Raw genomic sequence first — 26568 nt, forward strand, 5'->3', positions numbered from 1 at the left:
AGTGTGTGTACAGCACCTGAGGAATCAGTCATTGCTTTTGGTCTTTATGGAACTTGGAGGACAGCCCCAGCCCCAAAGAGCTCGAGTTTGAATGTAAGATAATTAAGAGATGGAAAGAAAGCAGGAAGGGGTGCGGAAATAATACAAAGAAAGTGAGAGAGGTTGTCTTGCTGTGTTGCTGAGATACCTGAGCTAGCTTGGCTGCTAGAAGCAATCTGGCTGAGGTAACATGGAGGTGCATGGAGCTAAGTTACCTTGCTCAGAAAGCTGAATCTTTCTGATTTGAAAACAGCAGCAACAAAGACGACACACATCCACTTTCAGCTCCAAGGTATTTGGATCTCCAGTTTCTCCCTTATTCTTCTGTTTCACTTCCACAGCAGGCACAGAATAATGCACACAGTGCCTCTAAAAACACATTTAGAGGCAGCTATTTACCTTGTATAAGTCACTAAATGGAGTAGATGGAGTAGCAGGCAAGGTTAGACACCATGCCAGGTCATAATCTTTGTATACAGTCTAAATACTGTAAAGCATTTTGCAAGAAATACTGATACTAGAAAATAATGTAAGATAATTTTCCTTATACTCGGAAAGGGATTCATGTAACCTTAATGAGTAGTGACAGAGAAATTTAATCCACCAACTAAGAAGCGAAAGGTAGGATTGTGTCCCGATTGATGTTGAATGTCAACATCCTGTCTGTAGATAACAGAAAATTCATAATAAAAAAATTATTAAAACGCCTTGAAGAATAAAACTTGTGTATTATGCTTGATATAATTAGGAGGAGAAGGATGGCAAAAGGAAAATCTGCATAGGCTGTGGGTTTACACTAACAACAGACTTCTAAACGGCAAAGCGGTACACTTGGAGATTTCTGTCTTTAATGGTTGTCTACTGGTACCATCTTCCCTTTCTTGATAGTGAAGAGTTGCAGGAGAGTGATCTAGCAGGTGATGTGTGCTTCTTGCAGTAGTTCTGCTTAACGATGAGTTCTTCTCATCTCCCTCCTTCCCATTCTTGAACCATTCCTGCTATTTGTGAGCACAGTGTTTAAATGTGAGGGATGTTTTTGGCATACAGTGTTGTTGTGTTTTTGTATTGAGTTTTCTCCAGACAGTTTTTATAGTTACATAATACAGGCAAATCTTGGAAAGGGATTTTATGTATACTGAAATGGTGAATCTCTAGTCTGTGTAGCAGTTCAGGCTTTCTTCTTCTCTCTCGTATGGCACAATAATGATTATTACTTAAAGGGAAATCTGCTTCAAGGCCTCCTGTAATAACAGAAGTAAGAGCAAGACAGCTATCATCATCTGTTCTCACCAGAACTTTAGGGTTACAGTAGTGAAAAAAATAGTGTAATTTTGATTCAGCTTTCTCCAATATGCTAAAATTACTTGCTGTATTTCTATACTGAAAAATGTTCTTCAGTTTGAGGGAGAAGTTTTATTATTATTGTTGTTGTTGTTGTTGTTGTTGTTGTTGTTGTTGTTATTATTATTATTATTATTATTATTATTATTAACCTGCATTTTAAATATTTTTTAATCCATAAACCACAACACTGAGGTGCAGTTTTTCATTAATATCAAAAAGCATGCACTAGTTTGAATGGGTATGACTTGAGTTTTAAAGGAGAACCAGAGTTTACATTTCTGAAAGATCAAGACTGCAAATCAAGGTTCTAGTAAAAGTAAAGTTGGATTGTTTTGGGATGGTACCATTTAGAGTTGTATAATGCTTTACGAAGACTTTCCTAGATATGTTTGTATTTTGCCTCACTCTAAAATAGATACTTAATTCCCTTTTTTATAAATCAAAATAAAGCATCTCAAACTCAGTTAAACAGATAATGGAGTGTACTGCTTAGGTGGATAGGCTTTGTGAAATTTTGTATTTTATATATAAAAAGAACAAACATCAAAATATGGGAATATGCTCTTGAGAATAAAGGAAGCATATATTTAGAAGAAGCAAAAAAGAAAATCTAAGGCAGATCAGGAATCATGGTATATTTTTGATGAAAATTCATGAGTCAGTTAAACTTACATTTTTGCATAACCCTTCGTTGCTGAATGGCTCAGTCTTGCCTATATTATTTTTGTAAGTGATCTTGTGTTTGTTCAAAAGTAGAATGAAAGAAAGATGTAACATCTCTGTGTTTCTGTAAACAATTGTTCCTGTTTCTGTCACTTAAAGGTACTATGTATGTAAACATCTGGAGAAAGTTTAGAAAGAGAGACTTTTGCAGAGAGACTCTTGCATCCATTGGTAACCCTCCATTAATTTGCCCTTTGCTTTTGGAGTTTTTAACGAAATAATGGTGATAAACAGCTGAAGTAGGGACAATAATTTTATGATTTTTAAAGTAAAAATGAATAAAATAGAAAAACAATACCTTTAAAAATATTTTTTTGACACATCATATAATTATTCAGGGCTAACTAGATTTTTCCATTTTGAAGAGCCTGGGTATTCATTTTCTTGAGCCTTTTCTCAGTGTATGTATGTTCTCAAAATATTAAGATGTGCAGGGCTGTTTAGGCCACTTCTAAATTTAATCTTGGAAGCTGATTTGGGGGAGGACAAAAACCAAACCCAAAACTATATCAGAATTTTAGTATTGGCAAAACCTAAATATTTATCTGCTCCACTGTCCTACTTCAATGTCTTCTAATTCTGTCTTCTTTAGGGAACTCCAATCTCCATGTAATAAGCTGTGCTTTTTCCATTAAATTAAGGATTATTTTTTTTCTCAGGTTTTAAAGGAGGCTAATACTGTTGCAGAATAAATGGGGGAGACTTTGTAGCTTTTATTTGATTGTTTGGGATATTTTAATGCCTTAAAGCTGGTAATCTCTTTAGTTCAGGAGTTAATGTAGAGATGTTGTTGGGTCTCTCAAAGTACAGGAGTAGTTTTGTCACTTCTGGCCTTAAAATTTATAACATCCCTGTGATGGTGGCACCTTAAAGTAATTCAGTGTTTTAAGTAATGTTGTTTTTTTGCATTTAAGGTTTACAGCTCGACCATTAGTAGAGACTATATTTGAAAGGGGAATGGCCACTTGTTTTGCATATGGGCAAACAGGCAGTGGAAAAACACACGTAAGTATTTGTTCTACATGTCAGCAATACAATTCTTTCTATGTGTAATACACTTAGATAAGTTCTAATAAGTAACAAATACGAAAGTTACAGTTCTGTGATTTTTATAGTGTGTGTTTTGTTTTTTTTTTTTTAATTTAGACTATGGGTGGTGACTTTTCAGGAAGGAACCAAGATTGTTCTAAAGGAATATATGCACTTGCAGGTGAGACTTTGTTGGTCCGTTGGATTTTTGCAGATTAGTTGAAATCAATAAATTTTCTGCTTCTTGTTGTACAAACATCAGGGTCTATGTATTTTTCATTACAGTGGAGCTTTGGTAACATCAAAAGTAGTTCCTAGATGTGTAGTTTTTACACAGTAAAGTAAATGTATATACAGATTACTTCAAAAAAATGTAATAAATATAATGGAGGATTAATTAAGTTTATAATTTTGGGGTCTTCTGCATCTTTGGGTGTAATATGACACTTTAAACTGCAATGTTTTAGACTTGGTTGACTGACCCTATCTGTTATACTTGTTAAAAATGAGAGATGCTGTAAAATACTGTTGTGCATTAATGAATCTTCAATAAATGAAAATACATAATGATTTCTTTTTATTCTGGAAATGTGTTCATAGCTCGAGATGTCTTTTTAATGCTAAAGAAACCAAACTACAAGAAGTTAGAACTTCAAGTATATGCAACGTTTTTTGAGATCTACAGTGGTAAGGTAAGTACCTGATTTTGCTCTGAGGAAGGGGGAATTTCTTTCACAAGCAAGATTTTGAGCTTGACACACAAGATTTCTTTTCCTCTTTGTACTAAAAGCTTTATTTCAAATAATTCTTTACACTTCCCTACTAGTCCTGTTTTTCCATGGAGTGCATTGCATATTTTGATACAGGATTTGAAACAAAAGTGTCTTTTAAAGCTCCTCTTTAACTGTTCTGTTTTCTCCCCCTCCCTAAGGTTTTTGACTTGTTGAACAGGAAGACAAAATTAAGAGTGTTAGAAGATGGTAAACAGCAAGTCCAGGTGGTGGGATTACAGGAACGGGAAGTCAAATGTGTTGAAGATGTTCTTAAGCTTATTGAAATAGGCAACAGCTGCAGGTATCTCCCATAGCTTACACCAGTCTTTCATTGTACACTAAAGAATCAGAACAAGATTTTTTTTTTTTGTCACTTCTTATTGTTGGCATTTCAATATGCAGTGCTTTTTTTGATGATGTTGGCTGCAAGTGAATAATCTGCCTACCTTTTAAATAAAGATATGTAGAGTTTTTCTGTCTCCTAGAGAGAAATAACTGATTTTTCTACAGGATGCGAACTGCACGCATTATGTAAGCAGTTTACTGACTGTAATTCACGTAATTTATAATCTGGAATACTGCCTGATTCTTCAGCTCTAAAAGGCTTTCGTATGTAGTGACAGAGGTTAAGTGTAATTTTTTTAAGAATCCAGCTTCATTGATTTTAAAATTAGCCTAGTGCATAGACTATTGCCTGATCAGATAAAAATGCCATCAGCATTTTACATGTAAACTCTGATAATCTGAAATATTTGAAGCTTTGATTATTCTTGGTTTTAAAGGGGAGGAAGAATGTTACTAATCTTCCATACCTCCTTGAAGAGATGGAAAAAAGAGGTATAATTGAGCTATGTACATGCAGTTATTAGGATTATTTCTCTAGTGTCCACAAGAACATTAGCTATACTGTCATCACATGTAAGAAAATACAGGATTCTACCCTGAAAAAAACAGTGTTCTGAAGTTGGTGTGATTAACATGTATGGTCCTTTGGCTGTTCATATGTCCTTCCCTTCTCTCCTTTTGTTTAAAGGACATCTGGCCAGACATCTGCAAATGCACACTCATCTCGAAGCCATGCAGTGTTTCAGATTATTCTCAGACGGAAAGGGAAATTGCATGGTAAATTTTCTCTGATTGATTTGGCTGGCAATGAAAGAGGAGCAGATACTTCCAGTGCAGATAGGCAGACACGACTGGAAGGTGCGGAAATTAACAAGAGCCTTTTAGCACTCAAGGTAACTGAAATGTTTCCATTGCCTTTGAGGAGGTGGAAGCCTTCTACATATAATAGCAATGACTATTAAAACGAGTGTTTTTGCAAGCTTTGCTTTGTCTACATTGTCTCTTGATGTGACAGGTAAAATAATGTATTGATTTTTCCTCTAAATGCCTGAAGGAACACTTGGTAATTACCAAGTGCAGAAACATTGTGCTATCAACCAGCATGTATTTAAAAAAAAAAAATCCCAAACTTCAACTAAAAGTTCTCAGTGGTTGAATTTGAAGACTTTTCTGATCTATATCTAAAATGGGAGGACAGATTACTTGGGTATTTAAGGTCTGAACTACGAAATGGAAAAACTCTTACTGATCTCAGTATTTCTTTTTTTGTTTTGTTTTTTGATAAAAAATAAAATTATCTTTATTTACCGCTGTTAATTAATTCCATAAAGCAACACAACAGCAACATATCCAGAAAGAACTAACAAATAGATTAAAATAACCTTTGAAAGTTGGAATCTATTTTTGACTACTCTTCTTTATAGCAAATTGCCTGATACAGTCACTTTACAGATTGTCCTGGTTTTGTCAGGAACAGAGCTGATTTTTCTTCTTAGTAGCTAGAATAGTGCTGTGTTTTGAATTCAGGATGGGATTTGGTATGAGAAGAACGTTGATGATCCACTGATAGTTTTAGTTGTTCCTACGAAATCAAGGACTTTCCAAATCCCCGTGTCCTGCCTGTGTGTAAGTGCACAAGAAGCAGGGAGGGAGCACAGCCAGAGCAGTGGACCCAAATTGGCCACTGGAATAGTCTGTAACATATGACAATACACTCAGTACATAGAGGAGGGTGGACCAGGAAAGTGGGGGGGGCTCTCTTCTGTGAGATTCTACCCTCCAGCACTGTTACCTGGGAATGGCCTGGGCATCAATAGGTGGGTGGTGATCAGTTGCATTGTGCATTGCCCCTTTGTATGTTCTCTTACTGCTATTATTACCATTATTATTTAAATTTTATTTTATTTCAGTTATTAAAATTGTTTTCATCTGGATTTATGAGTCTCCTTACCTCTACCCTCCAATTCTCTCCCTTAGCCCCCAGGGCCAGGGAAGGTGAGCAAGCAGCTACATGGTGTTTGGCTGCCATCTGGGTTTAAATCGCGGCACAGATTTTCATACATTAATCCAGGACACATCAAGAGAGTTAAAGAATATTATTTAAATATTCATATGCCCTTTTTTCTTTGTTTTATAATTCTTGGAAGAGGTTCAGTCTAAGGAGGAAAAGTAATTTTTTGGTCTTAACGGGGGAAGCAGTAGTTTTGAATCTCTCAGAACTTGCCTCTGTTATTGGTTAGTTTAGCTTAGGTTTACTGTTATCAGAACCAGCACTGTGGTTTTATATAAAAGAATCTGAACCGCAAAATCACTGTGCTTACTTTTTTATCTCCAGTATAAACTTGGGAGAAGACTTTTATCTGACTATAAGCAGATCTCACAAAACACCACAAAATTGTAACTTACAACATGTCATTACAAGACTGTATGGCATGTTGAAAAATTGCAAGCAGCAGTTCCAAAACTGTGTCCTGTTTGATTTAGCATCAAAGTAAATAATGTGGGTAACACTGCATTGACATTATCATTTGTTTCAAATGTAACTGAATAAAGCTGTTTTGTTCTTGTTTTTTTCTTTTTTTCTTTCTTTTTGTTTTCAGTTTGCTTGTTGACTTTTGTACCAGCTAGTGCCTTCAGTGCAACAGCCATACAACATACTTAGTTCATTTTCATACAACTTGTCTTTTTAATTATATTGAGAGGTTCTGCTGCTTCCCAACTAGTTGTTGTGATTAAATTATATGGGTGTCCTGATTTCAGCTGGGATTAAGTTAATTTTCTTCCTAGTAGCTGCTGTGTTTTGGATTTAGTGTGAGAATCATGTTGGTGAACACTGACCTGTTGCTATGTAGCTCTTACCCTAAGTTAAGGACGTTTCAGCTTCCCTGCTGTGCCAGCGAGGAGGTGCACAGGGAGCTGGGAGGGAGCACGGCCGGGGCAGCTGACCCGAACGAGCCCAAGGGATATTTATTCCATACCACAGAACATCATGCTCAGTGTATGAACTGGGGGCAGCTGGCTGGGGGGCGCATCGCTGCTCGGGCATCGGTCAGCGGGTGGTGAGCAACTGCACTGTGCATCACTTGTCTTTGCTTGGGTTTTATTTTCTCTCTCTTATTATATTTCTTTTCATTGCAACTATATTTTATTTCATTTTAGTTATTAGGGAAATGTTGTCATCCAGAGGGACCTTGACAGGCTTGAGAGGTGGGCCTGTGCAAAACTCATAAAGTTCAACAAGGCCAAGTGCACAGTCCTGCAGCTGGGTCAGGTCAACTCGAAGCACAAATACAGGCTGGGCAATGAGTGGGTTGAGAGCAGCCCTATGGAGGAGAACTTGGGAGTTATAGTGGGGGCAAAACTGACTGTGATCCAGCAATGTGCACTCACAGCCCAGACAGCCAACAGTGTCCTGGGATGCATGAAGAGCAGTGTGGCCAGCAGGTCGAGGGAGGAGATTCTACCCCTCTGCTCTGCTCATGTGAGACCCCCCCTGCAGTACTGTGTCCAGCTCTGGGGCCCAGAACATAAGAAGGACATGGACCTGTTGGAGTGGGTCCAGAGGAGTCCATTAAGATCATCAGGAGGCTGGAGCATCTCCCCTGTGAGGCCAGGCTGAGAGAGTTGGGGCTGTTCAGCCTGGAGAAGAGAAGGCTCTGGGGAGCCCCTAGAGCGGCCTTCCAGTGCTTAAAGGGGGTACAGGAAAGATGGGGAGGGACTCTTTATCTGGGGGTGTAGTGATAGGATGAGGGGGAATGGCTTTAAACTGAAAGAGGGCAGATTTAGATTAGATCTAAGGAAGAAATTCTTCCTGTGAGGGTGGTGAGGCACTGGCCCAGGGTGCCCAGAGCAGCTGTGGCTGCCCCCTCCCTGGAAGGGTTCAAGGCCAGGCTGGACGGGGCTGGGAGCACCCTGGTCTGGTGGAAGGTGTCCCTGCCCATGGCAGGGGGATTGGAGCTGGATGGTCTTTAAAGTCCCTTCCAACCCAGATCGTTCTATGATTAAACCGTTCTTATCTTAACCCACCAGCTTTACTTTTTTCTAGTTCTCCTCCCCATCCCCATGGGAGGGAGCAGAAGTAAGCAGGCAGCTATGTGGTACTTAGCTGCTGTCTGTGGTTAAATCATGACAGTGGAGAAGGAGAAATAAAACTAAGTGGAGATCTTGCTGAGGTCTAAGCAGTGGTACAAGAAGATACAATTTTCTCAATGATATGTTAGTTTTCCGTTTTTCTTTTATCTCCCAAAGCATTATGCAACTTCTTTCCATTTGTATTCAAGATCTTTTGAAGTTATTTTCAAGTTCAGATTAAACTAGTGTGTTCTGCAGAGTGGTCTTTGGTTTGTTGTTTGCGTCTGGATATCAGTCCTGTCTTAACCTGTTCAAGATTTTGGTACAGGAGGTTATTTCTGTAATATCTCTACATGGAAGTAGTGTTGTCATTTTGTTGCCTGGTTTTCTGAGCTGTGATGAAAAGCAAAAGTAGTTAAAAAACTCCATTAATGTAGAACCTTGCAGTGTCTTCCTATAATCTTTTTACTAATAAGGAGATTTTAATTTTTCAGTAGTAAGCAAACTAAAAATCATTATAGTAATTTAAAATACCTTAAACTTGTTGGTTGCCACATCAGTAATTCGATATATACACATTTGTTACTGATTTTAGTTTCTAATGTCACTTGTTGAAAATTCATGTAACACAGAAGCCACTCCATCTGTTAGTGCTGCTAAAAGCAAAGCTCTAATTTGAAAAGCTTTTGAAGTACAGTTGAAGTTCTGTGTGTAGACATGTTAAAACTGTACCAAGGAAGCGATGCATCTGAAGAGGTGCCTGTACAAAAAAACTATTAAGGCAAAGGCAGAAACTGAAAATAATGATCAAAATATGACAACAATAACACCACCACCACAGAAATTTAAATTTACTTTGCATAAGAAGTAACTTATTAGATTATGTTAGAGCTCTGAGTGGCTAGAAGTGATGTTTAGATTAGTGTAATCTTGGTTTGCACTGTTGTACTTACTTGCTGCTGTAACTTCTATAGTAATTTCATAATATTTACATCTGTACAACATTTCTCACTGGAACTCTCCAACCAATTGCAAATATTAGTTTAGCCCCACACCCTTGTGAGTGAAAGAGGAGACCTTTATCGCTGGTTTTATGCATGAAGAATATTTTAAATGAAGGAACGACTTACGTTTTCAAGTGTCTTCCTATATAGAGTACATCAATAGAGAGCTGTGCTTACTAGGTTTGTGACCTTTGGAAGCTTTCTGAAAGTTTGTTTTCTGAGCTGTAACGAATGTCAGTGGTAGAGCCAGAATCAAAGCTACTGATTTTAATTGATAGAGTTAACACATGTCCTTGTCCCTGCAGTTTCTGCCAGTGGAGGTTGTAGATCATTCAGGCTTTTGCAGCTGATAATTGGAAATAATTGCTAGTCTGGACATTTAACATCAACACTGATTTTTTTGCTTTGTGTTGTTGTTGTTGGATACAACAGATGTAAACATTTTAGATGAGATTTAGAAGGCTTTTAGGGTCCTAAGTCCTGTTTAAGTTCCTACTTCTCTAGTGGCCTTAATGAGGTAAAAACCTAACACTTCTTAAATCCAAACTTTGGTGGTAAATATTAACGATATTTTAGGGGACGGCAGCATAAATAAGGCATGTATTTTCTGGTTTTGAATTGCATTTGTATTACATTTATTCAAACTACATTAAATAAAAATGCAGAAACCTGTTTGTCTTTCAGGAGTGCATTAGAGCCTTAGGCCGAAATAAACCTCATACACCCTTCAGAGCAAGTAAACTTACTCAGGTGCTAAGAGATTCATTCATAGGAGAAAACTCCCGTACCTGTATGGTAAGTTGATTTGGTTAACTGTTCTAACAATTACAAAAAGAAAAGACACTGGGAATTTAGGCTTTAAAGTTTAAAATTGGTTTCTTGCTACTGGCAGTATGTTGGACTTAAGTTTATCCATTAGCTAACACTGTATGCGGAATGAGACTTTTGGCAGAGACATTTCAGATAAGTTGCTCCTTTCTCATATTTTTATTTGCCTTTCGTATTGCTTGTTCTAGTTTTCTAGCTAGGCACCTAGCTAGAAACACTTCTTGCTTGAGAAGTGTTTTGGTTTATTTGTTTTTAATAATGTCTTAATTATATGAGAGTATTGTTTGTAGACTCAGAATTTTGGAAAAAGTCGTATAGACTGGAAGTACAGTGGTGAGTTACAATCTTTAAATGACAAAGACAAATGCAAAGTTGGTGTCAAAGGCATTAGAATATGTTCTAGGCTGTTGAGGGGGGAGGAGGTTGGGACAGATGAGATGAATAGTTGTGGGTTGTATATAAGTGCATTTGTATCAGTCTGAAAACCAGAATTTTTCTGTCAAATGGTGAAAAGGGCAGATAAAAGCACTGATGTCCAGTCATTTTATTTGTGTTACCTTAACATTTCTCCTTATGGAAATGCATACTCTCTTCAGTGGACACCAATTACAAGGCTTGTTTGCGTTGGTTACTTTTCACAGACTCCTTGGAATTAATTAGTTAATTAGTCCAGAGGCCAGAGAAGTCTGCAGACCACAACATGAAAACCAGGGTGTTAGGGCAGCCTAGTCTTCCCTTTAGCTGTTAGTTATGGTTCTAATTTGAAAATTGCAGTGAAATAGCATTTTTTTATTAATCTTCTTTCTCCTTCAGTTCTCTGATGAAAAGACAGGATTGTTTTCTTTCTCACTGAGACATACCCGATCTATTTGAAGATGTTCCTGTTCACTGCAGGGGCTTTGGACTAGATGACCTTGAAGGGTCCCTTTCACCCCAAACCATTCTGTGATTCTGTAACTTCATCAATCTTAAGCAGGTTCAGAAAGCTAAATTGTGCATCTCTAGCTAGTGTATTCACACTGCTGAAGGAGGTTTGGAAAGGTAGCCTGTTGGAAATTACTCTCTGCACATAGAATATTGTGAATATTGCATGAAGTTCTGACCATCACCTTTACCTCCTTAAAGTGGTAACAAGCTGTCTTTATTTTGCTGAAGCTTTTTTATTTAATTGGTACTCCTCTCATAGAGTTGTCGTAACATTTTTACCATTTAAATGTGTGAGTACCATAGTAAGTTATCTATCGAGTATTGTTCACAGATAACTTCTAATTGAGAAAAAATAATCTTTACTTAGGAAAATAGTTGAATACATGCTTATCTTTAATATTATTAAGTACAGTTTTGGACTGTGGCCAAATTAGGTCTCTCAAATCGGTATACAGTCTGCTTGAATGGAGAACAGCCTGCAACGGTGTGTATATATATATGTGTGTGTGTGTGTATATATATATATATATGTATAAATAAATCTGATAATTGTTTGCAGGATATATTAGATTTACTTTCTACTGAGTTGCATATTTCCCTTTTTGAGGAGTCTTTATTTTTTCAGTTAAGAGTTTTGCGCTTACCTGTGATGTTACCAAGACAGTGGGATGGGGGAAATTGACTGAATTTCTATGAATTCTTAATGTTCCTGTGAATTCTTAATGGTGTGGTTAAAATAATTAAATTGAAGCTTTGACTTGACATCTCTTTCCTTGAGACATGATTATATAAGGACAGCTGTACATAATAGACAGTTTTCGTAGAAGATCTCAAATGAAACTGGAGATGAAAAAAAAAAAAAGTTACTTTGAAATCATTTATCCTTATCCTTTTATCTGTACAAAGTGATTTATTAACATGTGGCTTGCTTTTTCCAGATTGCTACAATTTCTCCAGGGATGGCATCATGTGAAAACACTCTAAATACATTGAGATATGCAAATAGGTATGGAAAATGTTACTGCTTATAGCTGTACTTGCTCTTGATCACTGATGTTTGCAATAGTGTTGTTCCATGATGTATAATTATTTGAGCTGCTTGAATAATTTTATTGTACTTGCATTTCTTAATAATATTAAAACCAAATTACTGATCCAGGTTCGCATTGAATGTAAATTGGCACTCTTTACAACCATTGCAATAGAATCAACAGAAGCTGCATTTAAGACATTATCCAGAGATAGGTAATGTAGATTGCAAGGAATGTGGGAAATGCCACTTAGTTTTGCCCCTCCTCTGGAGGCACCATCTCTTGCATTAGGGGTAGTCAGTATTTGTGATGGTTCCCTGGGATGTGAGCTGAAATACCTTTCTGCAGTGAGATTTCCACCCTTCTCTCCCCTCCCGCTTGGTGGAATCGCATGCAGATGTCAGTTTGTTTCATGTGTATATATATATGTGTGTGTGTGTGTGTATATATATATATGTGTATATATGTATATATGTGACTTTTTACTTCTCAACTGGATGCAAATATCTGAGACCTCTAAGCAAAGAGTCGGTTAACCCAACAGTTGACTTTATAATCAGTGCAGCGAAATTAGCAGCTGCAGAGGCTGATGCAGCACCTCTGAAACCTGTACGGCTCTCTGAAAGTGTTCATCTCTCTTCAGTGAGTGTGAAAGGAGCTTTCCCCTGCTGCTGTTCTTCTTCATTTAATGTCTGTGGAGGTGGGGTGGTTGGCTCCTGCGTGTCCCTGCAGTCAGACTTGCTACCCAGAGACCCCGCCACACTTTGCTGCAAAGAACAAAGGAGGCAAACAGCCCTCTGGGCCATCAGAAACCCTGGTTTTGCCAGAAGAGGCTACCATCTAGAGGCCTGCTTACCCCAGTGAGAGACAGAGCAGAACCGTGCCTGCTCCTGCCTGGTTGAGCACCCCGGACAGCTGCTAACTGGACACAAAGGGCTGCTAGGAAAGTTCACCATCTGCTCCTGTTGATCTCTGAATGTCTCTGTGTCTGGATCAAGGCACCTGGTAGCAAGTCTGCCTGGCTTGGACCAGTCTGTGTGATTTCCTCCTTGGTGAGGAGGAGTCATCTGCTGCCCTGCTTACACTAATGTAATGAAGGACCTTGCATGTTCATCAAGAATTGCTAGATCTTTTACCCCTTATGGAATACATGTTGCTGAAGACACTCCAGAAAAAAGACACACTGATACTAATTAAACACCTATTTCTAGTATTGTCCTGGGTTGAGTGAATGGTGGTGTTTTTTGGTGGCAGGGGAGGGGGCTATCAGGGCGTCCCCCTGTGAGAAGCTTCTCAAAGCTCCCCCAGCTCCAAGCCAGCTCCACCTCTGTTTGGAAAATTGAGCCCATCAGCTGCGCCTCTGCGATAACATATTTAGGAAGGGACGTGGTGACGAGCAGTGGGACTTGTGAGGAGGAGTTGCTGCAGCTGCGTGAACACCAAGGTCAGTGGGGGAACGGAGGAAGAAAGGAGGGGGGAGGTGTGCCGGAGCAGAGACCCCCCTGTATCCTGTGGTGAGACGGCAGGGCGGCCCCCCCCTGCCACCCATGGAGATCTACGGTGGAGCAGACATTGATTTATGGCCTGTGGCTTCTGCTTGCATGATCAAGGTTCTGTGCCCGAAGAAGGCCGGGGTCTCGTGGGAAAAGGTAGCCCTGCTGCTGTAATTCAGCACTGGGAGGATTGCAGCATGCGGGGGTGTCCCACGCCGGAGCAGCTCGGGAAGGGCTGCAGCCGTGGGAGGGACTCCAGTTGGAGGAAGTTAGTGACCCATGACGGAGCAGTGTGGGGAACGCTGCGGCCCATGGGAGGAACTCATGTCGGAGAAAGTTTGTGGAGGACTGTCTCCTGTGAGAGGGGGACCACGATGGAGTAGGAGGAACAAGGTCTGGACACTCCCCTCACCGAAGATACAGGAAGTGGCAGCGCTGACTGCACCCCCAATTCCCTGCCCCTGCGCCACTGGGGGAGGAGGTAGAGATATCGGGAGCAGAGCTGAGCCCGGGAAGAAGGGAGGGGTGGGGGGAAGGTGTTCTCAAGATGTGGCAATGCTTCTCACTGTCCTACTCTGTTATGTGTTGTTAGTGTCTGTAATAAATGTATGTTCTTTTTTTTCTTCCCCTAACGAGTCTGCCTTTTGCTCGTGATCATAAAAGGGGGATTTTTTCCCCATCCCAGTCCTATCTCGAACCCCAAGCCTGGCTCTCTGTCCCTTCTCATTGCTGGAGGGGAAGGGAGAGAGAGCTGCTGTGTTGTGGTTGGCTGCCAACCAGGCCTAAACCACGACAGCTTTTTGGCGCCCAACGTGGGGCAGAGGGTTGCGATTTGATAAGGATATTAATTGGGAGAGGTAATGAGCAAAATACAGACTGAACTCCGTTAGTGGAATGATCTTTGTAATGTCTGTAGTGTGGGGAAGTTTTTTTCAGGTGTGGTGAAGGGACTATGGGTGGATGTTCTGTATTGTGTCTCAGTATTTTGTCAGTTATGTTTTATTTGGGTGTGGGGAAGTTCCTTTCAGTCTGGTTTTGCCTTCTCTTTGTTCTGATGTTGACGTGTATACTGTTTTCTGTACTGAATGTTGGATCTCTTAATTCTTAAATATGTGACTCCCTGAGGCGAGGGAGTGGAATGTCCTGGGTTGAGTGAATGGTGGAGTTTTTTTGGTGGCAGGGGAGGGGGCTATCGGGACAGCCCCCTGTGAGAAGCTTCTCAAAGCTCCCCCAGCTCCAAGCCAGCTCCACCTCTGTTTGGAAAATTGAGCCCATCAGCTGCGCCTCTGCGATAACGTATTTAGGAAGGGACGTGGTGACGAGCAGTGGGACTTGTGAGGAGGAGTTGCTGCAGCTGCGTGAACACCAAGGTCAGTGGGGGAACGGAGGAAGAAAGGAGGGGGGAGGTGTGCCGGAGCAGAGACCCCCCTGTATCCTGTGGTGAAACGGCAGGGCGGCCCCTCCTGCCACCCATGGAGATCTACGGTGGAGCAGACATTGATTTATGGCCTGTGGCTTCTGCTTGCATGATCAAGGTTCTGTGCCCGAAGAAGGCCGGGGTCTCATGGGAAAAGGTAGCCCCGCTGCTGTAATTCAGCACTGGGAGGATTGCAGCATGCGGGGGAGTCCCACGCCAGAGCAGCTCGGGAAGGGCTGCAGCCATGGGAGGGACTCCAGTTGGAGGAAGTTAGTGACCCATGACGGAGCAGTGTGGGGAATGCTGCGGCCCATGGGAGGAACTCATGTCGGAGAAAGTTTGTGGAGGACTGTCTCCTGTGAGAGGGGGACCACGATGGATCAGGGGGAACAAGTTCCGGAAACTCCCCCCACCGAAGATAAAGGAAGTGGCAGCACTGACTGCACCCCCCATTCCCTGCCCCTGCGCCACTGGGGGAGGAGGTAGAGATATCGGGAGCAGAGCTGAGCCCGGGAAGAAGGGAGGGGTGGGGGGAAGGTGTTCTCAAGATGTAGCAATGCTTCTCACTGTCCTACTCTGTTATGTGTTGTTAGTGTCTGTAATAAATGTATGTTCTTTTTTTCTTCCCCTAACGAGTCTGCCTTTTGCTCGTGATCATAAAGGGTGATTTTTCCCCATCCCAGTCCTATCTTGAACCCCAAGCCTGGCTCTCTGTCCCTTCTCATTGCTGGAGGGGAAGGGAGAGAGAGCTGCTGTGTTGTGGTTGGCTGCCAACGAGGCCCAAACCATGACACCTTTATTAAATAGTCGCACTGAAACTGTTTCTTCCCTTTGGTGTTAAATTTGTACTTTGTAATAGAGTAAAGGCCTCTCACTGTAAAGTTGCTTCATGTGTTTTGTCTAGTATTTTAGGTTTTTCCAGAAATAGATCATTTTCATAGTACAGTTAGTTTTTAGTTGCTGGACACCTAAGTGTGTGCAGTGTAAGATGGGGCAGCATAGAATTTAAAGTCTTGTGGGTGTAGTGGTTTGGTATTTTAAAAGGAGCCATTTAATGGAATATGGAATGTAGAGCAAATTTTATGAACTCCACAAACTGAAATCTGGAATTACTCTTCTGAAAACACTGCTATTGTAAGACCCCTGCGAAACAGCAGCACTGCTTTTGTTAAGTTTTGTTAGTGATGTGTAACTATTTGCAGAAGGTTTAAATGCGTTGGCACACTTGTGTTTTTAATATAAAAAGAATTTTATAGTTAATCTGTTAAAGAAGTATGATAAACAAAGAGTTGTCATTTTAACTGTTTGAGAACATTTTCTTTTAATTTGCTGCTGTATTTTGCTGCTGCAGAGTAAAGGAATTTGGAATTAGTCCTTCGGACATTCCCTTCTCACAGGGTAGTGGCAGTCGCTCTGATCTCTCTCCTTCCTATGAGTATGACGACTTTTCTCCTTCAATCACCAGGTCTACTTCATTCTATACGTGGAATCTTTATTTTTAAATTTTCTTTTTGGCTATGTAATTTTACAGACCAACCTTTCATTAGTCCCCTTGCCTTGAGTCACATAGTTTGTTTATAATTTGTTTGGCAGGTGATGGTTCTGCATGATCTGCAATCATCTTCCCAGTATTTTGTTCATCCTCCTTAAACATCCACTACTCTGTATCCAGGCTTACTAGTTTCCTTCATACATTTTTTTAAAAAATGGTGATGTCATCTTTGTACATTTAGTGAACCAAATCCGACAAGTCTGTTTTTAGGGTAATTTAAATATCTCTAATTAAAAATATAAACCCATTTTCATGCATATATATTTTAAAAACTTTTCATTACTCTGAAGATGAATGAAAAACAGTTTCCATTGTAGTAAATAAGTGCTACTTGAAAAAAACATTTTTCCCTTTAAAAAAACTAAGAATATGTTCTAAAACTTGCTATACTTGCAGACTTTGTGTCTGTTTCATAAACTTGATTTTAAATGGGCTTTTTTTTTTTTTTTTTGACAGAATCATTATCAATCTTGTAAACTGTTTTCATGCTGCAAGAGTCTAACAATTTAATAAGATATTTTCACCTTTTAAATTATTTTAATTAAAGGATTAATTGTATGAGATGCTTGGTTGCAAATTATTAATTTCTTCAGAATTCTTGGTGGACTTGCTTGTAGCAACTAGTGGGGTACTGATTGGCTTTTTTAAAGCACAATAGAGTGCACAGAAAAAGATGGTCAGGTTTAGGGTGTCGAATGAACTTTTCTTTCAAATGTTACTCATTGTTATGGAGTTGATATTGAGGGTTTGGAGATTTTTGCCCTCTTAACTGTTAATTAGTGAGATTTCAATCAGAAAATGCCTCTTGCTGTGAGATGGGTTGTATTCCACCTGCATGTAGTTGAAATTCAATGGTCTGTGCCTTTTAGGAGTTGGACTAACATCTTTTTGCCACTGAAAATTCATTAAATATGTGAAGTTGACATCATCATCCTTATTAAATTAATTAATAGTGTATAAACCCATAGAGCTTTATTTTTGGTTGTGACTCTTGCACAGGAAGTTAATAATTTACAAATGAAATATTTTCTGCTGGTAGGGTGAAGGAGTTGATGGTTGATCCTAGTGCTGCAGGAGATACTCGTCCCATTGTACACCATGCTGCCAATCCGATTGACGACTTAGAGCCGCAGTGGGGTGTGGGGAGCTCTCCTCAGAGAGATGATCTCAAACTCCTTTGTGAACAAAATGTGAGTGGTTTACAGCTTTACATGGAAAGATGACGATGAGTATAGCAGCAGAACAAATCCAGAGTCATGTGTATTTATAGCCTGTTAGCAAGATCATTAAGTAAATACAGCATGCCTCTTCACCTTTTCACTTTATGGTATTATGTTCGTTCCCATACAAAAAAGAACCCAAACCCAAAAGATTTCTTGAAGGGTTGAGAGGAGAATGTTTTACTTGTCTTCATTTTCCTTGCTGATTAGGGCTTTTAATGTCTGGGGAGTGTCTGCTCTAGGCTTAGGTGTTCTTTAGTGTGCATTTTTTCCAGTATAGCTTCATATTGTTTTAGGCTATTAGAAGTATCCTGGGACACTCATCTGTTTTACTTCACACTCCTGTGTATTTGAACATTATTTTCCCTGCATTCAACACTCATGTCAAGTGAGTTTGCCTTCCTCTGCGTTTAGAAATGTGGCTACCCATCATTCTTCTTCCCAACATCCTGATTTTCATGGGGTGAAACCCCAGTGCACTGTTTGGGAGAGAGTCACATCATGATCCCAGCATATCTTGCTGGGCTGCAGGAGTGGGGAGCTGAGAGGCATCTTCTAAAGGGCATTTTCTCCTCATTGTTGATTATTGGCTCTAGTCCTGGTTCCTTCAATGTTCAAGAGGGATTAAAACTTGACTTACGAAAATGCTGATGAAAGATAGAAGAAAAAAATCTTTGCTATCCTAACTTACTTTCTGCAAGACTCTGCCTTCTCAGACACCTCTTCATGGCGTCTGCTGTATTTCTCACTTGAGTAACTGGCTCTTCTTCCAGGACTCTCTTTTGTAAGAACACGCTAGTGATTCCTAGAGTGTTCCACTGGACAGTCCTTCCAGCCAGATACTCTTTTGTGTCATACTTTTTTATTGTTTATGTGAATTAAATTAGGCTTTACATTATGTTTTTAAGGAGATTTCAAAGGCATTTTATAAGGAACTATACTGTCTTGCTAAAACAGTATTTGTAGCCTACCTAGTGCTTTCCCCTTTGATTGTTAACTGTTAATTTCTAAAGAAGCCCTGTTTGCCCCAGTTTGTAAATACATGTTGTGCATTCTTCTAATGTATTAATTCATATGTACATTTTAGATTTCTCACTTTACATTTATTTCACTTTTTTCCCAAAGTGTTAATTTAATTTTGATTTCCTGAAATGTATTGAATGTAACTGCTGTTGTCTTTCTTTTTTTAAATTGTTGTCTGTCTATTGTGATATGCATAATAAAAAGCTGTGATAGAAAAGCAGAGTTTTCTGTGGGTATTAAAACCTACTAGAAATTAGCATTCTTCCCTTGTGACTTCTTCATACTATTTTAACTTGTTTTTTTAAGGTGGAATGTTCTGTGTTCTAGTATTCACTAAGATTAGTGGCTGGAAATTTCTAGTGAATATTAATTAAATTTAACTCTGTGAAAATTTTGAATTTATTGCCCTCTCCACTAATTTCTGGAGGTTTTCTTGTTAGAAGTATTAAATTCTATTTTTGACAGGTTCTGCCTTCTGCATATTTCTTTGTGTTCTGTGATGAGATAGTTCACATTCAATATATTTCCTGTAGCAACAGTTCTTTCCAGACTAACCAGCTTATCTATTGTTTTTAGGAAGAGGAAGTTTCTCCGCAGTTGTTTACTTTCCATGAAGCTGTGTCACAAATGGTAGAAATGGAAGAACAAGTAGTAGAAGGCCACAGGGCTGTCTTCCAGGTAAAAGTTGGAGCTCTACTTTGTTTTATCCTAGTCCAGGAATTCAGGTTTTCCTAGTGAAAGTGCATGTTGAAGATATAGGATATCATCTGGTCATTCCACTGCTGTTGGAGATTTCTGAATTGTTTATTATGCTAAGTCTGTTGTAGCAAATGGGGACGGATCCCATAACCACTAATCTTTGTTTTCATGATGAAAGAGAAGCATATTTCTATAATATCCCAGAAATTTAATAGAATTTTCCTTTTCTTCTCAACAAACATTCCTAAATAGGCGGTCTTCATTGTAAGAAGAGTTGTTGTTTTCACTATTTTCAGTATATTTTCTGTTGTAGTCCTTTTGTAACAGTAGTGTTTTTTTTCCTAGATGCAGAGAGTTTTTTCAGATTGGTCTTGAAATTTTCAATTTCACTGTCTAGCCTATGCCAATAAACCTATGCCAGAACTGGTAATTAACAGTAATGTCTTTATCAGCACCATTTCTGTTTGGTCATCTCCCTCTAAGATACTACAGTACTCCCTCCAAGTATCCCATCGGAGTATTCTTTTGTGACATTTCCCTCTGAGACACTGAGATCCAGAAGAGACACATGTATTTCTAACTGCCTGGTTGCTTTATTTTTACATATACGTAAAGGTATTCACTTGCTATTAGTTAAGGTCTTGGGAGGGAATACTGCCCATGCAGGGTAATTCTGGTCAGCACCATTGAGCCTTTTACATTCACAAAATAAATTGTAGTAATAAGTATGAGTTACTAATTTTCAGAAGGAAATGTGAGTTGCTTCTGTTCATAAACTTCAGGCAGGCTGGCTGTTTGTCAGGTCTGCTAAAAGAGGATTAAACCTGTGGGGAATACACATGTCTCCTCAGTTTAGATGTCTAACTTTGTGGAACATTGATGTGTGTTTGTAATACAGTAGGATGCTAAGTAACAGATTTTACAACAGATGTAGAGATTCAGTTCTTAGGACACGTTAGCCCTGAAGTAAAACATGCAGAAGTGTGAGAGTCATATGCCGTATGGTGTAGCTGTGTCCTAATGCTTGCAACTTCTGGAGAGACAAGCTGCATTAGTTTAAGATGTTACTGCCTCTGCGTGTCTGTCTGGCCTTCTGCTGGAGATTACTTCTCCCAGCAGTCACTGGAAGGAAATGTGTCCAGCTTTAGCTCCATTTGTTTGCAGTATGGTTTGTTAGTTTATGCCGTGGGTGGAAGTTGGCTGCACCAATACAAAATCTACTGGCTTTACCAGGCAGAAGTTGTCTTCTGTCAACTTTCTCCTGGAAGCTGTTGATACAAAACAACCTTTCCTAACAAAAATATATAAATAAGGTCAAGGGACTGATTCGTGCTCTAGAGGTGTTGCTCTTCCTTTGTGTCTTGGGTATATATATGAGTTTATGTTAGATGAGATGAATCCTATTCCAGTGTGAGCTTCATCTGTCCTGAAAGCCAAAAAACATACATGCGGTTTGGACTACGCTTTCAATATTACTTGGGCTACTGAACACAGAGAGAAAGATTTAATTTCAGTATTTCAGGACCAGCATGCCTAGAACTGTCAGCTGCTTTCATTTTTTAAAATCAAAGCATTTCCAATGGGATCAGTTCTCCTGATCACAGCTTTGCACAGTTCTATAAGCTTTAGGCTTCTGTTTATGTTCTTTGCTGCAAGACTTCTTTTTTTTTCCCCTTGTTTTTTTTGAGTTTTTTTTTTTTTTAATATTCAGAGTGCAAAAATCCCTAAAAACTGTTGTAACTAACCTATACTATACTCTTACTTATATGGGGAGTTAGCTTATGCAATAGTGAGCTTAAAATAGCTCTTCTTCTACACAGCTTCTCTCAAAACTAGATTTTATTATGGACAGAATTGTCTTGGCTGCTTGACTGTAGTAAAGATGCTATGATTATAGTCAGTGGCAACCAACCCATACTTAAAATTGAAGCCCAACTTCAAAATTTGATACCTGCCTAAGGAGACATAACTGTGACACAAAGTTCTGTTCTCAGAGTTTTGTAGCTTTACAGCCTCCTAGTGTTCTGGATTTGAAGAGAACTGGGGTAGCTGGGGTTTATCCGTTGCTGGTATGACCACTGGAATTAAGAAGCAGTGTAGGAAACTTACAATTTTGCTGAATTACGAATAAGGTTTCAATTTTGCTGAATTAAGAATAAGGTTTCATTTTAGGGTTGAAGTCTGTTATACCGAGGTGGCTAGACAGTAAAGTGTGGTCATCTTGAGAAAAGGTCTAATTCAGCTATTTGTCTTGAAACTTGTCTTGAAATTTTGCTAATGTGTTTAATTGTTTGTTTGGTTTTTTTTTTTTTAACTTTTCTTTAGGAATCTATTAGATGGTTGGAAGATGAGAAAGCTCTTCTTGAGATGACGGAAGTAGTAGACTATGATGTGGATTCTTATGCTACCCAACTTGAAGCAATTCTAGAGCAAAAACTTGATATTCTGACCGAACTTAGAGGTAGATTGGTTTTAATCACTTTTGTATGCGTTATTAGGAGTATATTTTTGTATGCTATGGAGCCTTGCAGTAATGATGAGAAAAAAAGAGTGTGGTAATGTTTTAGGGTCTTTTTTCCCCTTATGCTGCCCTGCAGTGTCCTGTGGAGGGAACATATATTCTGCTGCTTAAGAACAAGTTCACATCTGTGCTCAGTTCATCCTAGTTGAAAGGAAAATTCTCTTCTTTACCTCCAGGAAGTACAGATTTGATCCTGCAACTTTCCTTTTCTTTTCCTTCGTTCCAAAACAATAAAGGAAGGAAAAAGAAAATCCAAACAAGCTATACAAAAAAAAAAGGCAATGCAATGAGGAAAAAGTAGCAGGATCTCCCAGTTTCTCCTTAGTAGCATTATGTAGTGTAGTGAGGAGCCTGCAGCCATTTTAAAGACTGTGCTTAAGATCAGCATTGAGCTCTGAGTAGCTTGGCTTTTAGCTTGCTTTTTTCTTCAGCAGCCTTTCTGTCTGAATTTTGTGAGCCTCTCTTTGTTGAAAAACAAACTACAGATAATGCTAAGTGCCCAAATATGACTTCCACTTGTCGTCTAAAATCAGGCTGTCAGCTTGGTACCTCATAGAGATGAGTTTTTCATTTTAGTTTCTGTAACTATTTGGACTCCAGGAGAGATGCTGTAGTGGTAAAAATTCAAAGGTAGAGTTGGGGGCTGAGGAGTGAGAGTGGAGTTTTTTTGATCTGTATTAGAAATCTCATAAGATAAAATATTACTTTTTACTCCATCTGTGTATCTGCTGTAAATTAGAAGAACACATCAAGTAAATCAGATGTCCTACTTACCTTGTAAGCATGCACTGGCAGCAGTACACTTTAGCAAAGAATTGGAGGTACATTCCTTTGCTTGTTGTGGATGACTGCTTCCTCTTCAGAAGGCAGTTGGAGACACCAGCAGTGGAAAAACACATTTTAGGTGACTCCCTGTTGTTCGAAAACTTACTTGATACTGCTTTTGAAACAAGCTACTGGAGGTAAAGGCTGTCTAAGAGATCCTTGCATCTTTACAGGCAGCATAATACATGTATAGCTTTACAGGAGGGAAGAACTATTGAGTCAAAAACCCTTTCTCCCAGCATTGTCCGTGTTCCACTCATGGCACATAATAGTCACTGAGTATTTCAGCTATTATTCCTGTCATTCTGGGACTGACGTTTTCATGCTACCATTTTGGTTTCTTCCTTCCCATTCTTTGGCATACTTCTGGGGAATGGAGAGGGACAGGAATAGAAGTATGAAAGGATGCCACACTTCCTGTCTCAGGCTTCTCCCATTCTTGTTATAGCTATAATGAAACAAATGAATGATGCATTTATCTATTTACAGTGAATAACTTCCAAAATTAATCACAAATGCTTTTCACATTCATAGAAAAGCAGGGGGGAGTAGAATTTACTCTGCCAGGGTTTAGAACGTACAGAAATGACTGATTGTACACTAAATACAATTTTGTATGCCTCTAAGGATTGTTTAGAAGTTGCTGGAAAGGAAAAGGATGTATGTGGTGTGTATCTCCCTATACTTTCTAAGTTAGAAGCAGAATTGAAATGTGAACAGGTTACGTGCTGGGAATGCAATGGTACAGTTTCCAAACCTGCTCTGCCTAGAGACAGGGGTAGCACCTGAGAAGGGACAGAGTTGCTAAGCAACTTGTTTGTATGGTGAGTATTGAATTTAAGCTTATCTCAATCCTCTTGTAGTTTGTACTGTCGGCTACTTTTGTGGAGGAATGTTCTTTGTGTGTTAGGGCTGGGATGTGGAGCATCAGAGCTTAGTTACAAGATGCATGTTGAGCACAGACAGGCACATCAGTACTCATTCTCTCCTTTTCATTAAAGATAAAGTGAAATCTTTCCGGGCAGCTCTACAAGAGGAGGAACAGGCCAGTAAACAGATCAACCCGAAAAGGCCACGTGCCCTTTGAAATGAGCCTTCGCTGCTAAAGGAATCCATGAACCCGTACTGCTGTAGCACACATTTGTTACAAAAACCAGTGGCTGTAAGAACTCAACTACTTGAAAGTGTAAAAACGTTAGAAATGTTTGTGGAAATGTCCTGTTTTTTTATTCACCTGATTGACATTTTCAGTTTTGTGTGAAATGCTCCTATGTCTACAAAATGCTTCTAGACCAGACAGCACAACCATGCAGTTTTTGAATAGTTGCCATGGTTTTAATAATGAAGTAAAACTGTGGCCATTAAAGAGTCACAGTATTTCCTTCTGACTCTGTTCAGTTTTATTACAAAGACCATCCGTGCTGTTTTAAATTGTGTTTGCGTGCATGCACACCTCACTAGTGGTTGTACATAACTTCTCCTCTACAGACAGCTGTGCTAACCTTTTCCCATTCTGTGCCTTGAGGAAGGCTACTTAACCCTGAACATCCTCTTTTTGAAGCACAGCCTTAATAAACATTCCTTATTTGTCAATATAAATTACTTTCAGTATGTGTACATTTTTAATGTGCTTTAAGACTAATTTCTTTGGTGGCTAGTTTCATTTCAGAGGATGTGCCATATCATTTTAAGAGGAACTGCAAGAGCTGTTTTAGTAGACAAACAGCTGGACATTCCATTCTTGTAAAAATCTGGAATCTACATTTATCTGGATACCATAAAGGATCTAATTCTAATGTCTAATTCTAGCGTTTTCTCTGTAATTAAAAAAACCCAAACAAACAAAAAACCAAAAACAAAACAACAAAAAAAAACCACAAACAACCAAAAATCCCAACAACAAAACCCCAACAAAATAAAGCATTACCCTTACCCTTTATTATACATTAATGTCAAGTCCTGAGGAGAGTTCTATCTAGAATAATGCAGATATACAGTATGTGGTATGGTGTGATAATGCTGTCAGAGTAAAGGTACAATCTGACCTCTGTGTATGGATAGAATAACTGTCAAAGTTCAGGGATCCAGCTAAATACATACATACCGGCCTTTCATATACTGTTAAAATTTGGCTTTTGATGCATGACACACTTAACATGTACATTAACCGTAGTTTGCAGGTAGTTTGAGTAGCTCTGTTGCTTTTAAAAGTAGTTAAAACCTATTTTCCCTTTGTACAGTGCCAGCACTTGCGAAGTGGCGTGAAATCGCATCATTTGGGGATTTTTGCACAATACCTCTACCTAGCGCTAAGAGAAATGCCACAAATACTTGGGTTCTCACCAATGGCGCCATGGGTATCAGCACTTTTTAGGTGCTGGCACTCAAGTTATTTTTGCTAGTCAGTATCTAAAAAATACTGACCTTTCATGTAAGAACTTCTTGTCCAGTGAATTGTAGACCTCTCTAGGAGTTCTCCCTGTTTCCAGGAGTTCCTATCAGCAGACTTTCCCTTGGAACTGTTTAAAAATTACTTTTGGAATACAAGCCTGTTTGTTTGTGCCAGGCCTGGAGGGAGGTAAAGGGGAAGGCAATGAAAAAAGTTAAATGAGCCCAGAATTCTTGTAGTGTTTAATGTTTGTTTCTCCCATAGGAAGGTAGGCTATGGGAAGCTGTTGTCACATCATGGTTAAAAATAAAAATCTTACTGTGTGTAAACATGAAAACTGAAACAATGTAGATTTTACATAATGTGTTTAATAAATAAAGCTATTAAACGAATTACAGATGAGAATTTATGTTGCCTATGAAAGCTCTGTTGTGCTTTGGGAAGTTTTTACTTTGTAAGCATATTGGAGTTACACTTTTGAAAAGGTCTCTGTTTTCAGAATGAGTGTTTACTTCTGGAGTTAACTCTATTGTACAAATCAGTCATGTAGGAAGAAGTTCCCCAGAGCCCTGCCCTGACTTTAGTTTCGCAGCAAGTCTTAGAAGAAACATCAGACATCTGAGCTGTTGTTCCAGAATGTCATCCATCACAGTTAAAAGAAAAAAATGAATGAAATAAAAGATAGCAGCTTTTATTAGCAGGTGATAGCACAGGTTATCGTACAATACCAGAGGGTTTTTTTGGAGCTTCTCTAGAGAAATCTTACTTTCTAAAAAGCCTCTGAAGATTGAGACATCGTAAATGAGAAAGAGTGGCTTTCCTACTCTTCCTCCATACAAGCCTTGAGCCACAACCAGGCTGTGGTTTACAGGAGGTACTGAAGAGGACAGGAAGACCAGGCAGTGAGATTTCAGCAGCTTTCTACTAAGCCTTGTAGATTACACGTGTCCTGTGTCCTATCAGGTAGCACATGCGAACAGAAATTGTGTCTACTGTGGGGGTACTGTGAAGAGACAGACAGTGTGACAGAGCCTGCTCTAAACGTCAGCTCTACACTGATACTGAAGCAGTGAAAATCAAGATAAACGGATAGAGCTGGTTACTACTGCACTGGAAATCCTGTAGCCCCTTGTTCTGGCTTGAGCCTAGAGCACAACTGAGCACCACCCAGCCACTCACTGCTTCCCCCCTCAGGAAGGGGAAGGAGAAAAGAAAGCAAAATTCAGAATTGAGATGGGGCAACTCACCCATTACAGGGCGGGGAAGGGAAAAGACTCCTTAGGGGAAGAAAATGGAACATCACTTGAATTCAAAC

General features: G+C 39.3%; 1 protein-coding gene across 4 annotated transcripts in view; it reads left to right on the plus strand.

The window, feature by feature from the left end:
* KIF2A (kinesin family member 2A) overlaps positions 1-25658 on the plus strand; it is a 71821-nt gene extending 46163 nt beyond the window's left edge. For 2 of the 4 annotated variants that reach the window (XM_042804745.1, XM_042804746.1), the window contains exons 10-21: positions 3021-3111; positions 3253-3316; positions 3736-3827; positions 4067-4209; positions 4942-5146; positions 10013-10123; positions 12022-12089; positions 16376-16489; positions 17616-17766; positions 19396-19497; positions 21844-21979; positions 23866-25658. In XM_042804745.1, coding sequence (XP_042660679.1) covers positions 3021-3111; positions 3253-3316; positions 3736-3827; positions 4067-4209; positions 4942-5146; positions 10013-10123; positions 12022-12089; positions 16376-16489; positions 17616-17766; positions 19396-19497; positions 21844-21979; positions 23866-23951 — 1363 coding nt within the window. In that variant the 3' untranslated portion in view covers positions 23952-25658. The remainder of the gene's footprint in view (positions 1-3020; positions 3112-3252; positions 3317-3735; positions 3828-4066; positions 4210-4941; positions 5147-10012; positions 10124-12021; positions 12090-16375; positions 16490-17615; positions 17767-19395; positions 19498-21843; positions 21980-23865) is intronic. The other 2 variants (XM_042804747.1, XM_042804748.1) reach the window with 1 other exon arrangement.
* Positions 25659-26568: the final 910 nt, after the last annotated feature.

The sequence above is a fragment of the Tyto alba genome, unplaced genomic scaffold (assembly GCF_018691265.1).
Source record: "Tyto alba isolate M040663 unplaced genomic scaffold, T.alba_DEE_v4.0 Super-Scaffold_42, whole genome shotgun sequence".
NCBI classification, from domain to species: domain Eukaryota; kingdom Metazoa; phylum Chordata; class Aves; order Strigiformes; family Tytonidae; genus Tyto; species Tyto alba.